This window comes from Zootermopsis nevadensis, unplaced genomic scaffold, assembly GCF_977971745.1.
Source record: "Zootermopsis nevadensis isolate Lab colony 2312 unplaced genomic scaffold, Znev_1.0 Znev_ptg000029l, whole genome shotgun sequence".
Taxonomy (NCBI): domain Eukaryota; kingdom Metazoa; phylum Arthropoda; class Insecta; order Blattodea; family Termopsidae; genus Zootermopsis; species Zootermopsis nevadensis.
In genome coordinates, this window is record NW_028259161.1 from 1,448,792 (window position 1) to 1,466,778 (window position 17,987).

Genomic DNA, 17,987 nt, shown 5'->3' on the forward strand with positions numbered 1-17,987 from the left:
CGACGTATCATCCATCGCCTGCAAGTGTGCTGAAAGCTTCTTTGTTTTGCGACGTGTTCGCCAGGACACCTTTTCGGGGAACACTTGCACTTTCCGCCTGCAGTCTTAAAACTTTGATTAAAATATACGAAATTATAATTTTACCGAAAGATGACTGTCTTCTGAGATTTTGCACCGTGTTCTTTAGTAGAAGTTTGCCGACTATTTAGAGGTGCTTCCTCTCTTCATCATCGCCCTGATGACGGAGGCAGTAGGCACCCCTGAAACGTCGGTAAACTTCTACCAGACTTCGCGTCTCAACATCCCAGAAGTATTCTTTATACTCCTCTATGAGAGCCCTAATCTTACCTATAATTTTACCTGTTGTTTAGTATGTTTGCGTACTTCGTTTTGCGGTGTGTCGGAGCGTATTCAATAATTCGTGCGTTATGGTTTGCAGATGATAGTAATGTACCCGCGACCCAACATCTACACGTGCACAGTTCGTGTCTGGCTGAGAGAAATTGGTTTCTCGCTCACCTACGGAGCCCTTATGCTGAAGACATGGAGGTAAGAACTTGAAGGGAAAATCTGTATCGAGCAGCCAAATTTGCCACGGGCGAGTGTTGACGTATATGCAGTCTGTGTTCCAAAATTTTCACAAACACTCGACAATCTTGCATTGCCTACCCCGGTTTTGCTACGTGCTTCATATTTTATAATTGTATGGAAAACTCGCCCTTACGTGCGGTATTAAAATGGTGTTTCCACGCAAGACGCCTGTTTGCTGCGTTTGTATCTGCGTCATAAAATATGCTGGCACCTGGCAGAAAGCTGTCAGGGGCTTGGAGAAAGTTTCTGGTGGCGTGCACTTACAGTAAAAGGTTGTTTTGTTTGTGTATGTGTTGTTATCGACTTTAGATTTATTATATTTTACTTTCTTTTGTTAGTTAATACATAAAATTTATTTCAGATAAAGGCAGTAGAACTTAATGAAGTCTGCATTTTATTATACGCGGGTAATTCTTAAAAATGAGCTGAGAAATTATGTGAAATTTTATTTGGGATGAATGGGACACAGGGGCTGCATTAGACAAATGTATACAAATATTTTTTTGCTGTAATACATTTAATAGAAATCTTGTGAGAAAATGTTTAGTTAAATATGCAGATGGACAAACACTTTGCATAGAGAATATTTTCATCGTCTTAACGTAAACGTGGTTTTTTTTCACGAAGGATTTCCGTGATTTTCCGAGTGAGGTCAGCCAAAGCTGTGAAAATCACAGATCTGGACCTTCTGAAGAGACTTGGAGTGATCGTCACCATTTTCAGCGTGTTCCTGGTGATACGAACGCTTGTAGCGCCACCGCTTGTGATCGTGGGGAGAACAGCTGACGATCTGAAAGCGTTTCTTTGCCGCACCGACTGGTGGGATCATTCCTTCACCACACGTGAGTAGAGAAACGCAGACCTATTAGAATTTAGTTGTATACTGTATGAAAACAAATTAACTTTCTTTATTGTTCTGAATCTTGTGACCGGAGTCCATGAATGCCTGTTTTGCGACTGATTGCACGTGACACAACCACCCTTTCGGCATATGCATTTTCCCTTTTCAGATGCTTCTCCACACGTGTGTAACTGAGTGTTCTTCCTCTTGTTCTAAATATTTGTCAGTGTGAGAAGAAGTTGGTGGTATATTAGGATGACACGCGAGTGATCATTTGACTCATTAATAAACCTTTTCTACGAAGGTGGTCATAGATCGCTTTTGCACTTTAAAGCCGGGTGCCTACCCACAATACCATTGGCGGAGAAACGGAAAACCCTGTAGGAAACTACTTAATGTGTAGGATAAAATCGCGTTGTGAAGGATAAATTCTGCCCACTAGACGCAATATTTCTCTCGTAGAGTTCATGCAGGATTGTGACTAGTAGATGCGTTCGTGATTCTGCCGTTGATATTTCATTGGATACATCCGAGTAATGATCGTGAATCTTATATATATGTATATATATGACATGCTGACAACAAGTGTTGGATTGACATGGTTTATTACCTACGCCTTTCATAAGTGGATTTATCTGATTTATTGCCAATGCTTTCATCAGCTTCCTACGTAATCGCGGGACACAGTCATCCATCCACAGTCATTAACCACGCAATAAAACGGCAGAAGCGATTAAGAAGTTTTACCGCGTTCCTTAATTCTGGGTCTAATGTGACAATACATTTTATCACAGTCATTGGCTTCCCGTGGCAGTGGGTATCAAGTGTTGAACAAGTGAAGGCAGACCGCTGCGTGTCACATCCATTATATTTCCTTGTCAGTAAATGGATTCAGAATAAATCAATATGACTGAGCTGATACAAATCATGTTCAGTGAACCATTTTTCTGTCAAAATGGCACAGAATTTCCATGCCTGATTTTCTTCAACCCTTTGAACCCGAGAAGAGGATAAATAGAGCAAGTGGTTATTTCCGGTTGTGTAAGTATGGGTTAGGTTGGTTAGGTTACCTCGCAAAAACGAAATGTTGCAAATCAGCTGCCTTGAAAGACTGAGATCCAAGTTTCCAGCGTCGTGAATGTCGTCCCGAATCGTGTCTTCACTATATATATAGAACTTTGTCAGGACCCCGATGCCCAGCGTCGACTTGAAATCGTCGTGTCTCACTGCTCCAAGTGGTACGTCTTCGTGTTGCGTCGGTTTTAAGCCGTTCTGCCGTATGGCGTCCCGAGTCTGGACTTCGCTTTATTCTGAATCTTACATCGGTGTCGGGACGATAAGCGTCTCGACGCCGATGGCGGCTGAATGCGAAGTATCGTATGCCATGCCGACTCTCGTCTTTGCTTCATTCTAATTCTTGTGGCGTCGTTAGGCGTTCTTTTCGTGGCGGGGTCCGCACTTTTGGTTTCTCTGACAGTGGTGTGACGTCACTGAACTTACGAATGCGTTCATCGTCCATGGTAGTTCACATCAGTGTACGAGCTACGATGTGGTGTGCTTTTCAGAGCGCATTTGTTTATGCCCTGACTGTGTAAAGCATTACACTATTTCACATGAAACAATACACTATGCTATGAAACCCTGAGGATCTAATATAATAGATTTATCGCGCTTTATTGAAAACAAATACACAGTTTACTCTTCGTATTTTTATGAAAATGTTAATATCCATGCCACCCTTCCTGCCTTTATTTCCGGAAAAATAAAACAATTCTCACAAAGAATATTTTAATAAATGAGAAGAATTGACTTAATAAAGTCATTGTCTTTCGCCTTTTCATATTTTTTTAATGACTAAATGTTATCGATATGTGTTTTATAGCCAAGACAGGAGAAAGTGGAATAAAATGGAAGCGATGGGAAGTGTGCCAAAAATTATTTTTGTGGAACCTAAAGATGAAGCAATTCGGAATGTGGGCGTTTTTCTTTACTTTTCTATTTTCTTTGAAGCCGAAGCTCTTCCGAGTAATATTTAAACATTCAGTTCCTGCCTCAAAGAAACAACATCCCGTCTTCATGATAAAGATGAGTTGATTAATGTTGTTTAGTAAAAGTAATGATTATTTACTCTGAGAATCATAAAAAATTTGTTGTGTGAGTAAAATTAAGAGTTATTAATGAAGATTGTAAAAGGTATGATGTGAGGTTTTCATCTGGATTAATCTGGCTTAAGAGAGGATTCGCTGGCTGGCTGTTACTTTTACATTAATGAACCATCTGCTTTCACAAAATGCTGTGTTGTTGTTGTTTTTTTTAAACTCAACATATGTTATTGTCTTGAGAGTTCCGTGGTGGTGTTCAAATAATCTTGCTGATGAACCGCACTCCTGAGAAAGTTGAATGCGGGCAGTTTGTTTAATAGGCTAGTAATAAAAATGCTAGTACATCGGGTCAGAACCCTTTACTAATTTAATTTTTCGAGGTCAGATTTGTCTGTGATCATCCGGGTCTTCTGAGTTCATTAGCAGCTAGACAGACAGACATATTATAAACGAATAAATCTTCTATTCTTGTAATAGAAATAATTTGTACGTTTTATACAAGTAAGGCGTATTCGAAGTTCTAACTCTCCGTGAAATGGTGAAAGTGTTCGCTACGCCAATGTATGAACACCACAAAAACAGATTGAGGGAGGAATTCCCGTAGGACAAACAGGAGCGATTTAGTGGCCTGGTAGGTTTGTCCCCGCAGGACTTCTTCCACTCCAACCGGTCGCAATCGCCTTACCATTATCGGGTGCTACCAACCTTCCATCGTTCCACGCTCTTTGTGTGCCGCCCCCCCCCCCCCCCCCCAACTCAAGCTTCTTTCTGTTATCACAGAACTTCAACAGTGGCTCCGGTGAAAGAGAAATTGAACGCGCCTGAAGAACGGGAGGGACCAAGTCCAACCTCACGCACAAAACTAGATTTCTAGAAGATTCAAACAACTTCTAGGTTGCGGTAAATCTGCGCATCATTATGCTTCACCAACCAGTTCAAGTTACCTCCTGCGTCATTATTGATGAAACTTTGTATTGATTTTCTTGCGAATTTCGTTTTGGTTTGAACTTGACAACTCCTCCCGCTTTACGCTAAACTAAAATGAAATTCCTCTAAAAGTTTTCAGTGCGCGAATTATTTTTGCAGGATATGATATTAAGATGTCTGACAAGTTCCTTAAACATTTCTCGGTGCGGTGTACGTGTAACGAAATAATCTGCGGCTTCCCGACTAAGGAATCTGTTGCTACATGTAGTGTGGTCATCGCACTTTGCAGTAATGAATTTGTATTTGCCACAGATTAACATTAAGTTACACGATTTGTGCAGAATCGCAAAGAATACGTTTGTGGGACACGGGCCTTGTGAAGCCTAGTGAGATTGTGTGGATCCCATCTGCGCTGCCCAAGTCTTTATTTCTGTGTTCCTCCTGCCCCAAACCCGAGGCTTCGCCATATTTCTTTGTTGCTTTTGGTGTGTGCTGTGTATTCTTACTTTTTTCGTGATGTTTTTGCCGATTTATCTTAATAATATCATTCATACGTAGGGCCGTGTTTCCATTTTGCCAGACTGTATCCGGACCGACATTTCTGGAATCTCCCATAGCCACTGAACTGCGGTATTCTGTCTCCAGTCCGTCGACATCCTAAAATGCAACGAACCGACGTCTAGTGTTTTAATATTTGCATTTATTTGCAGGCATTTTTCGTGATGTGGACTAAACGCACGCCAGTCTCCGTTCTGATAGGACACATTTAATTTCCAATTCATTCGCCATATGTCTCATCAGTTTCCTCTCCACTATTTATTCGATCAAAAATAAATCTGAGTGGGTGGGAACACACATGACGTGCGTTCAGACGTGTCCCTGCCAATTACGTGCTTCACAGGGTTTTTTTAGTAGGAGCCTCGAGCATTTTATAAAGCGTGGGCTGGTTGTTATACAGCCTCTACCTGATGGTGGAAATCGGATACCCGCCTTTCGGCGTTTGGCGTCTTTTATCAGAATTCGTTTGACTTTCTGTTATTGTTGACTGTGACAGAACTTGACTTTCGAATGAACTGCTGATAAATGAATCGATTTTCAGTAAGGTTACATATGGGTCTAGCCCAGAATTAATGTCGAATTGTTAAAATTATTGTGGCGTTTTTTCTCCCATGTGTTTTATATAAATGTTGAGATTAAAACATATAATAAAACAGTTTGCCACTTATTTTTTGTAGCGAGGAATTTAAATTCTTAATCTCGTCATTGTGCCTACGTTTCTCGGTCACTGTATCTACTGTTTGAAAATACATGAAATATTGAACACTTGGAAACCCTTTTTAAATTTAAAATAATATTCTCCATTATCAGTATTGCGTCAGGTAATCAAATGAAAGTTTTAATTTCGCCAAACAAATTTAATGTTAATTGAATTGCTAATTTGTTAATTTTAATTTAAATTCATATAATGAAGTACGTGATGGTATATAGATGTCTGCTACATATTAAATTGTTTTGTACGTTGTTAACATGGTTTGTATATTACGTTGAAAAAACTAATACTTTAATTTTATGTATTCAGAATGCATCGTGCATTTGACTGGGTATAGTAATCGGAGCTGTCATTAGCTAGTCCATCAGATTCCCAGAAATTAACCTTTGAAAGGGTTATTTAATCTTCAGGGTTCAGGTTTTATATCTGAGTGCCTGTTTGGTTGCTTTTTTAATGACTTCACCTAACTATCTTAACGCTAATTATTAAGCGAGCAACCAAATGTAACAAACGTGGAAACAGGCCATCTTCATGTTCGCCGCATTAAGAATATGAATTCGAAATTAATATATTTTATTCAATCGGATGACAATAATAATAGATAATCGTATGTAGTATTTCCTCTTCTGTTCCGCCCGTTCTATTAACATACGGGATTCGTATTTCATTAACAAGAAAACTTATTCTGAATTAAAATTAATTTCTCTTTGCCGATTTCTCAATCCTTAAACTTTGGAATATCTGTTTAAACAAACACCAGAAACGTTTTCTGTTCAAACACTCAAACTAATACTCTGATATCTTATACATTTTAAAGCTCTTCGTGTATGTGGGCGTGTTTATATATACTTCAAAGAACTTCACATAACTAATCTTGAAGTCAAGAAATTCTACTTCTTTTAAGTTTCTGTGGGTTGGGAGTGTTTGCAAATGAAAATGCTCTGGGGTAAGGTCGGTGCATGCAATTCACTTCAGCTGTCTTACGTGTGTGTTGACGTACATGAAGCACGAAATTGATGTCCTCAAAGTTCGGAAAATTTATATAAAACACTAAAATATTGGCAGAATTTTTCCCTGCGTTCACATCCCGTATTTGATTTATCATCACTTCACCTTGCTGATAGCAAATAAATAACCCCCCACCCCCACCCTTGCAACGTCTTTCTTCACCCCTACGTTGTTTTTCAGTTCCGTGTTGTCTTCTGGATGATGACGCCGTTTGGACTTATAGGTGGTTACTGACGTTTCGGAGGAACCTCGTATCTTCAGAACAGGAGTTTAAGACAGATGCTGTATGCTCTTCTGAAATGTTAGTCATCATCTACAAGACTGCATGGTGTCGCAAACATGAATACCACAAACGAAATTTTCACCGCCGTGAAAACCTCAAATCCGATAATAAATTTCTGTTGTTGTAGATACAGAATGCCCATCTCCGCTGAAGTAGGTATCTTCTTTTGGCTCTCTTGAATGGATGTGTCACACATTAAAGACGAGTTTCTCATAAGTATTAATAACTGCAGAATTTCTGGTCGGAGAATCCGTGTTTCCAGGCTTCCGCCTTTGGGCAGGGTCCTCGACCTTCCCATCCATCTCTCGTCCTCACAGACGTTATCATCAGATTTATTTCCGTAAATTTTATTTTAATGTTGTCTTACCTACACCTTGATCTTCGAGAACGAAGTAAATTCGAAACCGCCTAAGAAACCTTTTTTTAAAAAAAAAATCTTTCCCCCTGCTATAATGTGTTTATTTTTCTCGTTTGTATTCATCTTCATTTCTTCTAATTTTTTCCATCTGTTTTCATGTCCCCAGCCATCAAAGCCTAATTAATGTTACTTATTTCTGCAAATCATGTTGCTTAAGTTTTCGTCTTTCTCTGCGCATCTCCAAAGTCTGCAGATTCCATACCTGAATCCATGAACCAAAACTTATTATTGAATCTGCATTGAACCCATGTCCCCAAGCGGATATGATTATGATATTTACAGGGTGAAGAACACAAATACCCGTGTTCCAAGTGTTATTAAATCCATAACCGATACTTTTCCGTCCTTCAACAGAGCTTTGTGTTGGTCTGTATTGATCATTGATCATGTCGTCTGTCGACTCTTCGATTGTCTGCCCTATTATGATGCTTTTGACAAATAACTTTGCAGTCCCTGGTACTGCGTAGTTTCCGTTCTGTCTCCCCTTTTGGTTTTTATGCCTGTAATCCTTTCAAACTTCCGATGCTTTTGATGAGCTGATTTTGAACACAGTGACATCTGTTCTGTTGTTTCTGCTCCTATCTATGTCAGAACCTTTGTACTGCTCCGAATTCTGAGAATACCATTTTTATTAACTTCAAATGGAAACTCTGTTTGCTTTCTTTAAACTTGAATTGGATACTTCAGTAACGAGTCTTATTATTTTGGAACACTCCAGTGCCACACAGTTAGTGGTTCGTGTGCAACTTGTCAAAACAATCATCCGGAATTTCGTACGACGGAACAGCAATTTTGAGACGACTCTATGGTCACTAACAATAAAAACGAGACCTAACCAGTGTAGGAATATGAATTCATTATTATATTTAGCCCGATCTTTGGCTGCCTTGAAAACGCGCTCTCCTTGACGTCACACGTGGCCATTTTGCTCACGTATAAGCTATTCTAGTTTTAGTGCGATGTGAGGTTTTTAAGATGGCGCCGTGTAGTCTGGTAGAAGCTTACCAGTGTTTCGGAGGTGATCGCTGCCTCCGTCGTCAGGGCTATGTGTTCTAGTTCTTTCATATAGAATTTGCACACTTTACGTTGTTTTCTTTGTAATTGTTGGTTTAGGTTCATATTGTATTCGAGGGAGGTGGACTGAAGATTTTATTTACTTGCAAAGCAGAGGGACAACATGTCAAATAAACTTCTTAACTATGAGATTCATACTAGGTGTGATCACTTGTTTCAAGCGCTAAACGCAGTGATTTTCAAGTTGAAATGTATAAAGTGTTAGCAGCCGCAATTATTTTGTTGAAGTGGTATCTTAAAACGCAAGATTTCCTGCGTTTGTAAACCCCAGACGTTAATTATTAATGATAATTAAATCCCGCAGTTGAAACCTGTTCACATCCAAATTCTCTATGATACGGTTTAATATTATCCTCCCATAAATCCTTAAGTCTTCCTTTTGAGTCCTACGGTTAACATTTTGTATGCATTTCTCATCTTCTCAGTCATGCTACATGGATAACCGTTCTTATCCTTGTTCTTAGCCACACTTAAATGTGTTATTTATGTTAAAAATGCAACGCACGTACATGAAGTCATTTCAATAAATGTCGTTCGTCCAACATGTATTTGGTACTAGACCAAAGACAGACAGCTGCAAATGACTTTGCTTTCTGCGAAGTTCATTTAATAATTCTGACGACACTCATTGTGTTCAGGAGCTTGCTTTAGTTATAATATCTGTCCAGTCCGTGTGAGCATGGAAAAAAGCAGTTTTATGTCACAAGCCCTGCATGAAACACGAAGGCTTCCGTAATCAGCTACTTTAACAAGCAAAGTTTCTAATTATTAGTAATGAGGGTAGGTGTGTAACGAACCTTCATTTTTGGAATATTTATGTAACAACGGTGCCTCTGTTAGACTTTCAGTAATTCATGACTCGTCGTTTTTTTGTTAATATTCTCATCATTAAGGAGGAAATTGTTTCTTTTTATTGACATTTCAAGTTCTCACGGTGGCAAGTGTAACGATGTCAGCCTTCTGGGTTGATTCGCCGTGACATTTCAGAGGCGACAAGTACCTCTGAAACGTCGGGTAACTTCTACGAGACTACACTGCGCATCAACCCAGAAGATACCTTTGGATTGTATCCGTTAAATTAACTTCTGAATTGTATAACTGCTTAATAACTACATTTTAAATGTCTGTTCGTTCCATAAATCCTTCTTCATATTTTTCGCTACAAATAAATCCAAGATACTTTCCAAAAATGCATCTTCTTTCCAGTTGGACAAGCTTAAAGCAACAGAACATCGGCCGGGTATATTAATTTAACCCGCAACACAATTCATTGTTATAACGTGCTTCAGTCTAACAAAGCGTAGTTGTTGTTGTTATTTTTCTGTAAATGAAATTCAAGATTCGTCGGTGTATCGGTCTTCGAGATTTTGAAACTTTTGAAGAATTTTTGTAAGTTCGTAAAGGAAATCGTTACCAGACTCCCATTTTTATGTTCGTGCTGTTGGCCTCTATCTTTCGAGTCTCGCTAACGCAATTTTCTGGACACCGTTGACCTCTTGAAGTTTAAAGGAGATGTTTCCACTCACAGTAAAACAATTATGCCAGTAGATGACGAATTTATAACTTATACATCATATTCTTGTGACAGTGTTCAGTCAAAATTTATTCGAAACCGCAGTTCATACGTTATAGGCCCAATTGAAAACTAATAATAAAATATGCGTTACCGTTCTGTGGTTGACAATGGTATTTGCATGTATAAACTACCTGAAAACATTTAATCCAATTCTCGGAAAACGTTTTAATATCGCTGGGTAATTAATAGAATTTTGTTTGTCCGTACGTGTTTCTCCACCCACTAGCTTGCCTATACCCTGAACGCCTGTGCCAGGACCCCCCTCATTCACCCCTATTTGCCGTTTCCCCACCGGAAGATGCATTTGTTTCTTTATTAAGTGTCGCTAGTATCCCTGCCGTCTCACAAGGTCGTGTATCCGCCATATTGTTATTACAGGCGTAGGAAATTATGAAATGGCACGAGTTTGGGGTGATCATCAGCGAAATAATGTTCATGTCAAATGTAATCGAAATCTGCCCCAAGGTACTCCAGTTAAAACATGTTTACAGACGGACATACACGTCTTTCGGCGAACGCAAGAACACACACTGCATTGCCGTTACAAGTTTCAGCTTATTTTAATGATAGAAGTTGTTCTGGTAATCAAATAAACGTACGATGGGACTCCATGAATTACCTGTCGAGTTTCTGAGCCTTCAGACAGGTGGCGTACGTAATTTCCACCGTCCTGTAAATGCGTCAGATCTACAAGTGAGGAAACTGCAATTTTGGAATGTCCCTTACCACAGTTCTCCGGCTTTCTCTTGGGGCACATAAAGGGATTCAGTGGTTTAGCACATGCATTTAGTGGTGAGTGTACGTGGCCAAGTACAGTGTCCATCCTGCGCAAGAGCTTGATGCACTCCACATAATCATGAAGGAAGCTGGGTTTATTTATAGTCGCAAATAGAGGATGATTGGAGGCTTAGTTTTCATGGTCTGGATTTCGACAGCTTTGCATTAATGTGTGCACCCATCATCGGCTGCAACGCCTCTGAGAAAATTACCTAGAGACGTGTGCGTGGTTCCTGTTGTCGACGGCTGCCACGATGCACAGTGGACACTAATTAACTAAATCGACGAATACTCTGTACTTATTTTACGGAGTACCATGATGGATTCTAGGTAGTGTTACTGAAAGTTGTGACATAAGTTTGTCGTGGGTTTCCTCAGAATCCCAGTGGTGGTTCCAAGCAAATCACTGTTTTGCCTCTTTCCAAATTCTTACTCATTAATCGTGCATCACCATCGTGCCATCTCGCCTAACATCGAGGTAGAGTGGCTGGCGCGCCTTCTTCTTGTTCAAGGTGTCCCGAGTATCGATTCCCAGAACAAAGGCAGGTTGAGGAAATTCATGGTTCACCTCAGTTTCTCCAGGCAGTTTCAGGGCTATCATGTTAAAATATTTTGCAGCCGACTCCTTTCTCATTATTTCGATTCAGTATTCATATTCTTCTTTTTAGTCCGCTTTATCCAAAGCAGTTGAGCAAGCGTTGTTATATACACACAGAAACTTGTTTCTTCCCATCTCACGACTGTTGCAAAGCTGGTCGACCGGGGTTCGAACTCCCGAAAGAGGCAGAGGATTTTTCTTGTAGCCTCTGCGCCCAGACCGTCTCTGAGGCCCACCCATTCTCCTGCCTAAATTGTACCGGCGTTCTTTCCGCGGAGCAAAGCGACCACTTCGTGAAACTTACCACTCAGCTTCATCCAGTGCCGAGGTTAAGAATGTGTGGAGCTGTACCTCCACTCCCCTATATGATTACATGTCGTGGTGATCAGTTAACCTCCACGGAATAACTTTACTGTGAGTCAAAACTACTTCAGTGTGTGGTCTCCAGTTGAATGTAGTTTTCATGGAACGCCCTTAAAATCGTTACTGGTTACGTAGGTGTCGGTGAGGATAGAATGTTACACCGTGCACACTTTTGCTGCGGTGTTGCTTTATAAAATGCTGTTTCAGCTTGTCCTCTTTGTGAAAAAAACCTGACACCATATTGGTACTCTATATCATTATAGAGTGGACATTTCGGTTTGGTCACATTACATTGGTTTTCCTCACACGGATTCCTGGACTGTCACGCGCTTCGGTTAATCCTAACCTGTGCTTTTCCACGTACAACACCCTCCCCGAGAGCATAATTATCACGATAAATCATCAGGTCACAAATCCTTTACATGCGTTTCCACTAACAAAACTTTTGTAACACAATCACATCGACGGCGTACAAGGACATACGAGCCCAGTACTCGGTGTTTTGTTTAATTTCTTGTTTCACCACGCTGCATCTTATGATGTCACCAAATAAAAAAAGAGATGGAATAAAAGAAACTAAGAGAATAACAGAGTCCAGTAGGCTCAAATAAGAAAATGGAAAGCAATAACTTGGTAATGTGACGATTCTGACTTCATTTATTTGGCTCAGAAAATCTTCCAGTGGTGGACTCCGTGCACATCTTAATGCACCTTCGGGACTCGTGGTTGGCGGGAAATCTCATGACCCACTCTCCCGCTCAAAGTTTTTTGTGATTTTCCTCGTTCTCCAAGACAAATCTCCGAATGCCAGAATGAAGTGAGCTGAGCCGTCTTATCCCAATCCTTTTAAAACTGGCCTGCACGTAACCTCTATTTCTTAAACACCTTCGTTAAATACCTTTAACTATCAATGCATTCTCGCATTTAAATTAAACTGCATATTTATTTTTCCGTATAATAAACACTGCTCATTTGTAGAACAGAAAAGCTCAATACGCGAAATCTGTGTAGGTGTTACTATAATACCAGTTGCTCAGTTTATATTCACTTTCAGCTGAAGCTGGATCGCATTAAAATTTCAGTATAAATATGTCGTTAATTAATAATCCTGTGATCCAATAATCAAGCCTTATTATACTAGAGAGAGATGGAGAGCGGCCGAACGCATTTGGTATAACAAAGAAAAATAACCGCTTAAATTCCGTTGTTTCGGAGTTTGCTGAAACCAATCTTTCGTGACAAATTTTATTTATGAAATCCCATTGTTTCTCTATGGGCTATATTTACGTTTGTTGCTGAATTAAACTTTGTTTCAACGAAATGTAATATTCATTTGCTTTAATTTTATAAAGTTTCAGAAAATTTTCACAGGCCGGTCTCATGCATGCATCTTTGGTACTCGGTGTGATGAGCTTGAGTCAAACGTAACTTTTAGTGATTTTAGCCCAACTTAACGAGCGTTAGAATGTGTCACGATTTATTAAATTAAAACTAAAATTTTGGGAGTACGAATGAAATATACTGCCTGGTGATCAGAATGACCGTTGTTAACGAAGTAGTTCATTATAACACAGTCTTGAGGAGTTTATATTCCTCAAGAAGTCTGTGACCCAAAAACAAAAGTCAGTTTTTTATCACACAGTGAATTTTCGTCATTTGTTCAAAAACGCCCGCATTGAACCACTTGAATCCAGTCCACATCAAACTCTTACTTCCTGAACGCCCATTTTAATATTATCCTCACGTTTCCACCTGAAGTAACACATCCATTTTCGTAGACCTATTCGGTATCAGTGAGCGTAATTGTTAATCTGTAATATGTTTAAATTACGATTAACGAAGCTATTGTTTGCATTTTTTGGCATATTTAATAGAATATCAATATGAAGGTTATGCTACTCAAGACGACAACGTCGTATCTCCTCAGCCTCTTATTTCTATTCCAGAACCCAGCCATCTTGACTGACGTTTTTCATGGTTATTATCAATCCTTCTACAAAAGTTCTTAAATAATACTTCAATAAACACGTCGTTCATTTCTTTCTACGTCGCTTCCAGTTCATCGTTCTCGGTAATTTTAGCACTGGACGCCACATAACTTACGTAGTTGGAAAAGTGCCGTTAAATAAGCAGGCCTTTCTGTTCTTTATCGCCAGTTGCCCCGGTAATGCTGGTTCTAAACGCACAAAGGGGGAAGAACATTTCGAGGCAGTCTGTGATCCGTTCTCAAACACAACAGATCCGTGGGTGAGGCCGATCACATCTTTGGCACTTTGCATCGCTAGGCGTTACATCCCGAGATTACTACAATATGAAACAGTTTCCTTTCTGTAAACAGCGCTTACTGGATTGCCATTGTGCACGGAACAAGAAATGTTATCTTCTGTTTGTAATCGCAGAAATATGAGCGTGAGAGATCAGATACACTAACTGCCATCTGTAATTATCTTGCTTAATTACAGGCAGGACCACCCTTGCGGGCCCAGTCAAAGGTACGTGTTTCTATAGAAGTTAGCGTTTCCCTTTTGCTTGATTATATACCAGGCCATGAACACGCATGGAGGGGTGTGAAGATACATCTCCAAGCATTCTGTACCTAAGCCTTTGTTGTACTGACTGAGCTGTCCTATTTCATATTTACGATGACCCAAAAAGATGTCTACACGTAATAAAAAATATTAACCTTGTGTCCATCTGTATTTGTAAATATGCATTATGAATCGTCATAAATGGCACTGTTTGTGAGAAGCTATTAGGATGATTAAGTCAAGAGATGTGCAAGGAATGTAGCATGCATGAGGTAAATTAGAAATGCTTTCGAAATTTTGGTAGAAAAATTTCGAGGGAAAAGACCGCTGTGGAAACGCTGAGTAGCCTTGCAGTACGAGGTATGTTGTGTGTTACGGGTTGCCAGTGGAATATGCCCTGTCGGAACAAATCGCTGCCGTGAATACGGCTATGAACCTTTGCCTTTTATAAAACTTCGGAATGTTTTCCGAGTGAGACCACTGTACAAATTATTAACGAAATCACTAGTGTATTGCAAATGGACAGGAAGTTTGTTGACAAATAAATGTAGCGACCCAATTAAAGTTACATCAAAAACAAGAGTACACGCGGCCCTTAGAGGCAAGAATAAACAAAGGGCTGTGACAGAAAGTAACTTAAACGAAAGAAAGAGTCGGGAAGGTATGAGAAATGTTTTAAAGTTAATGAAATGACATAAAATCAAAGGATAACGAGAAAGGGAACAAGAGTCATGTTATGCAGAAGCCGGGGACACAATAGATGTTACTCATACAGATCAGTTTATATTTGGAAGGGGATAAAATGGAGTTACACGTCGCAAGTTATAAAGTTAATATTTATTAAGTGAACGGTATGATTTACACATTATGAAGCGCCTCATTATGGAATGTTAAACGTTACTGGCATTTTAGTTTTATTTTGAAGTTTTAGCAGTGTTTCCTTCTTCTAATGCTAACCAAGTTGCTCTTACATTTTTAATTTTTAAAACGCAGAAATTCGTTAAGAGAAATTAAAAGTTCTATAAAATGCGAATTGATCAATAGTCTGTCTTCGTAATTTAGCCCGAAATAATACCTTTCGCGCAGATTAGTGCCGCAAGCCGTTGAAATTTCGGGCGGTCAGAAGTGCGATGCTGTGTACTTCGCGTTCATCTCCGGATGACCGCTCTGCCACGTCAGACAACCTTTCGTTCTCTGCGTCAGTTCGTCCGGTTCCAGGCCACCTATTCATATTACAAGCCCTCGTTTTCAGATTCACCCAGTGTTCTTTTATTGAGACTCATCCTGTTCCCGCTTGAATTGTCGTAGGGGGACGTATAAACAGAACCTTTGACATCAGACGTCAGGGGAAGAGAGTAGCAATTAAATGTGCTCATTTAAAATTCAATGTATTTCAGAGGGGAGGGGAGGGGAGTTCTGTATAGGACGCAGTGTGATAGAGGACTCATGTAACAAAGTAAACGTATTTTGGCAACATCGTAAGCCAACATTTTTCTGTTTGATATGAATAAAATTGCCCAGTCATCCGAATTGGTTACCAAGGTAACGGTATTGACGCTGATAGACTCGACATACACCCAGGTATTTGCGAATGGAGGTGTAGTTTCATAAAAATCCACTGCAACCGTTAGGATCGCGTGTTCAAATTCAGTCCAGGGTTTCAAAAAATGTGTGCACTTATCATATATACACCCCCCCCCCCCCACACACACACACACAAATCTTATCTGTCGATAACGGACATCCGCCAAGAGCCTACCCTTCAATGCATGTAAAACGCTTATGGTTTATGTAGCTTAGTCGATAGAATCACTCACTGCAAGTTCGGCGACCGAGATTACTTTTCGGACAGCGTCAGGGATGCAGACGTGTTGTAGAAATGCAGTTACATCACAACAAAACATTTTTTTTTCAGAAAACGTACTGTGCTTTGTGAATTCTTATATATTTTTGGTGCATTTGAACCCTTAATCGCCTACCTAGGTGCGGATCTTTTCCTCAGTTGTTCGCCCATTATTTTATTCCATATTCCTCCATGTGATCGCAATTTTCTTTGATATTTACCAGACCATCTTACCGGTTTCCATTATGTTCCTTGTTTTTATTAATTATCTTCGTTCCTTTCACATCTTCTTCATTTCCATTATATTATCTTCTCGCCATTGCATTTTGTTTCCGTCTTGATTTCCCTGCATATTTCGCGCCTTTCCAATTATTTTGCCATTTTCAGTTTCTCTGCTTTCCAAGTCATTTCTTACTGTCTTTATCTTTCTTTTTCCCTTTCTGCCAGTCATTTACTCTTTGTGTCCTTCCTGTCTTAGTTATTCATCCTGCAACTTCAGTTCTTCTCTCACTTTCTTCTCACTTATTTCTTTTTGTAATCTTTCGACCGGCCTTCGTATACCTCGTACTTTCTTCCTGAATCTCGCCTTCCCTTGTCTAGTCTGCCTTTTCATCTGTACATGCCGAAGTGCTAACGCCGTTACCTGATTTCTGTTGATTTCCTTATTCCGCCTGGATTTGTCCGTTTGCAAAAATGCGTTTCTGTAAATCGTGTTTCGCCTTTTTTTTTCTTTCAAAACGTTGAGTTGCTCCAACAATCCCCAATTTGTGAAACATTTCATAGTAATCTATTAAATATTTCTTCTAACTGGTCATTTCATTTTTAGAGATGACCTTGAGATTGTAATTTTTGTTGCGACACAGTAATCCCATAGTTTATTACCAACGTTTCGGAAAAATCTGTTGCCACCATTTTTAGAGCAGCATTGGCGATGGGGGCAGCAGGTTCTTTGGAAAGATCGATAACCACCTTCATGGATCTAAAATTTCAGTCACGGTCGAGAGGTTGCACTCCTAATTTGTAAATAGAAAATCCCGGGTTAAAATTTCGGGGCCGAGGTCGTCTGCTTCGCTATCAAGCGCTGAATCATGGGTTCTGTAATTCAGCCTTGAAGACGGAAACATTGTTTCTCCGAAAAGTTTGCACCTACCGACAAGCTTATAAGGCGTCAAAACCCACATCATAATCATCATCAAAAGCGGATTTCTATGTCAGCTTTTCAAAGATGTCTACAGGCCTGTGGCATCGAGTTTATTAGTGCACCTGCAGACGATTGTTTAGACTATACGCATGGAAGATGTGTCGGAGAAGTTGCCGCATGAGCAAGGCATTCAATAATTTAATATTTCTGTTTCTATCAGCTTTTGTTAGTCATCTGATGCTTTTACGTTTTACCGAGTTCGCTCAAGTCTGTAATTGGTTTGTGTGATTGTTAAACCACGTTTATTATGTTTTCATTGAAGCTAGCAAATTACAGAAACCCAAAATTGGAGTCGGTGTACCGCGGTATTTATGTCTGTGTATCCACTGCAGCTTCTGTGAAATCAATTAACCTCTCCTTTTGTTTTTACGCATACATCTCCATGACAATTTTCATGGTACGGAATTATGAATAGGTAGTTTGGATATATGATTATGACAGTAAAACTTTTTTTCAAATTCAGAAATAGTTAATCAGTTGCGTTGTCATTTGACCAGTTTTGTTTGATTAATTAATAACAATGGAACAAGCAGGTGGAGCAGTGAATTTGTTCAATAGAAACATAATGAAAACTGCGCTTACTAATA

The 17,987-nt window shown here is 39.6% G+C and overlaps 1 protein-coding gene across 5 annotated transcripts in view; it reads left to right on the plus strand.

Annotated features, from left to right (window-relative positions):
* The window catches only part of LOC110838906 (uncharacterized), a 253,543-nt gene that overhangs the window by 197,052 nt on the left and 38,504 nt on the right, over positions 1-17,987 (plus strand). For all 5 annotated transcript variants that reach the window (XM_087358251.1, XM_022082562.2, XM_087358254.1 and 2 more), the window contains exons 7-8: positions 440-549; positions 1,219-1,433. In XM_087358251.1, coding sequence (XP_087214377.1) covers positions 440-549; positions 1,219-1,433 — 325 coding nt within the window. The remainder of the gene's footprint in view (positions 1-439; positions 550-1,218; positions 1,434-17,987) is intronic.